Source organism: Amphimedon queenslandica, unplaced genomic scaffold (genome assembly GCF_000090795.2).
Source record: "Amphimedon queenslandica unplaced genomic scaffold, v1.1 AMPQUscaffold_11808, whole genome shotgun sequence".
NCBI classification, from domain to species: Eukaryota; Metazoa; Porifera; class Demospongiae; order Haplosclerida; family Niphatidae; genus Amphimedon; species Amphimedon queenslandica.
This window is the reverse complement of record NW_003547952.1, coordinates 10,829-12,227: the sequence shown is the minus strand read 5'-3', so window position 1 is coordinate 12,227 and position 1,399 is coordinate 10,829. Positions and strand designations below refer to the sequence as shown.

The 1,399-nt window shown below is 34.5% G+C and overlaps 1 protein-coding gene across 1 annotated transcript; it reads right to left on the bottom strand.

Moving 5' to 3' along the window:
• Positions 1 to 678: 678 nt before the first annotated feature.
• On the bottom strand, positions 679 to 1,399 carry LOC109588858 (uncharacterized). Its single transcript, XM_020004964.1, has 3 exons — positions 1,097 to 1,399; positions 945 to 1,038; positions 679 to 785 (listed from the first exon to the last, which is right to left on the bottom strand). The coding sequence occupies exons 1-3, from the start codon at positions 1,397 to 1,399 to the stop codon at positions 679 to 681; spliced, it is 504 nt and encodes a 167-aa protein (XP_019860523.1).

Genomic DNA, 1,399 nt, shown 5'->3' with positions numbered 1-1,399 from the left:
GTATACAAACCAAACAGAACTTATTACGTTGAATAGATCCATACCCACCATTAGAACTAAACTCTCCTTCCTGAACTATTGAGAACTGGTAAGGAAGACTGGGTGTGTCAACTGGAGCTATAGCAAACTTTAAGTATTGTGCAAGATCTGGTTGTCCTGTTAAATCAACACAGTGCTGTATCTCTAACTTGAGTCGTTTGAGGAGAGGCTTTGAGAGTGATACTGCATACACAGCACTCACTAGGACAGTATTAGGAGGAAACTGGAACTGTCCTCCTACAAGAGCAACCACTGGTGCTTCTACTGTCTCAGAGGACAATAGGCTTCCTTCTTGTACTCCAATCCTTAGACCATATTTCTCCCAATTCATCAGTTGAGGTTTGTCTCCTTGAATTAAGAACAGCTTCTTCTCTGCTACCTGGACATCACTCAGATATTTCAAATTATCTGTAACACATAAGGCAATTGATGTCTTAAATTAAACTTACCCATTGAGGGGATCATGTAGTTAAATTGTACTCCAACAGAATTAGTTCCTTTGTTGCTAAATTGATCATGTTCCTGTAGAGTGACATCCATCTTCTCTTTCTTTATAATCACTTGATCTTCTACACAAAATGATAATGTGATCATACTATCAGTATCAAGTATTAAATGCATGATACTAAACAGTAAAAGTTAATATGCATTAGAAAACAGCATGTTCAGCAGCTGACCAAAATAAATTTCTTTCTCTTTAACATCCTGATTCTCCAGTTCAATGATTTTAGCTCCATACACTGGAACTATGAAAATAGAAAAATTGCTTAAGCTTTTTTCCAAAAATAAAATAAACCTGTGCATGTTACATAGCCATGATAATTTTAATAAATTTTTGAGCCGCAGATTTTATTGGCATATTAATGCATGCATAGAGAATGTAATCATCAGTTAGTCAAAATCACCTGAATCTGGTGTTGCTGATACTTCTGTTGGTCTTGGTTTTTCTTGAGTCACATTTATAAATTTAGACATATCATCTTCTTCTGAAATTTTGCACTAAAGTTACAAGCAAAATTGAAATTATACATAATTATTTGTTTGTGCACATAGTTACCTTTTTTGCTGCTAAACTCCAACAAAATCTAAATTTATTTTGAATAACTTGAGCAGAACAAAGATTACAAAGGTTAGATTTATGTGATCGATAAAGATAATGATAGTCACTATGAGATTTTTTCCTGCATGGAATAGCAACAGAATACTTCACACCACGCAGTGTTTGTGTTATTGACTGCAGACATTTGAATGTAGCAGTGAGAACTTGGCTACATGCATTAATTGCTTCTTCTGAAGGCTTTATGACATTAGGAGAGTTATCTTTAAATTGTAATTGAGTTTTTCCATCCCTGTAAATCAT

Excerpts from the sequence above, each read along its gene's own strand:
- LOC109588858 (XM_020004964.1), bottom strand. The coding sequence starts at position 1,399 with ATGATTTACAGGGATGGAAAAACTCAATTACAATTTAAAGATAACTCT. Across the intron at positions 1,039-1,096 it reads GGAGTTTAGCAGCAAAAAAG|TGCAAAATTTCAGAAGAAGA; the intron begins GTAACTATGTGC and ends TTGTAACTTTAG. Across the intron at positions 786-944 it reads ATCAGCAACACCAGATTCAG|TTCCAGTGTATGGAGCTAAA; the intron begins GTGATTTTGACT and ends CTATTTTCATAG.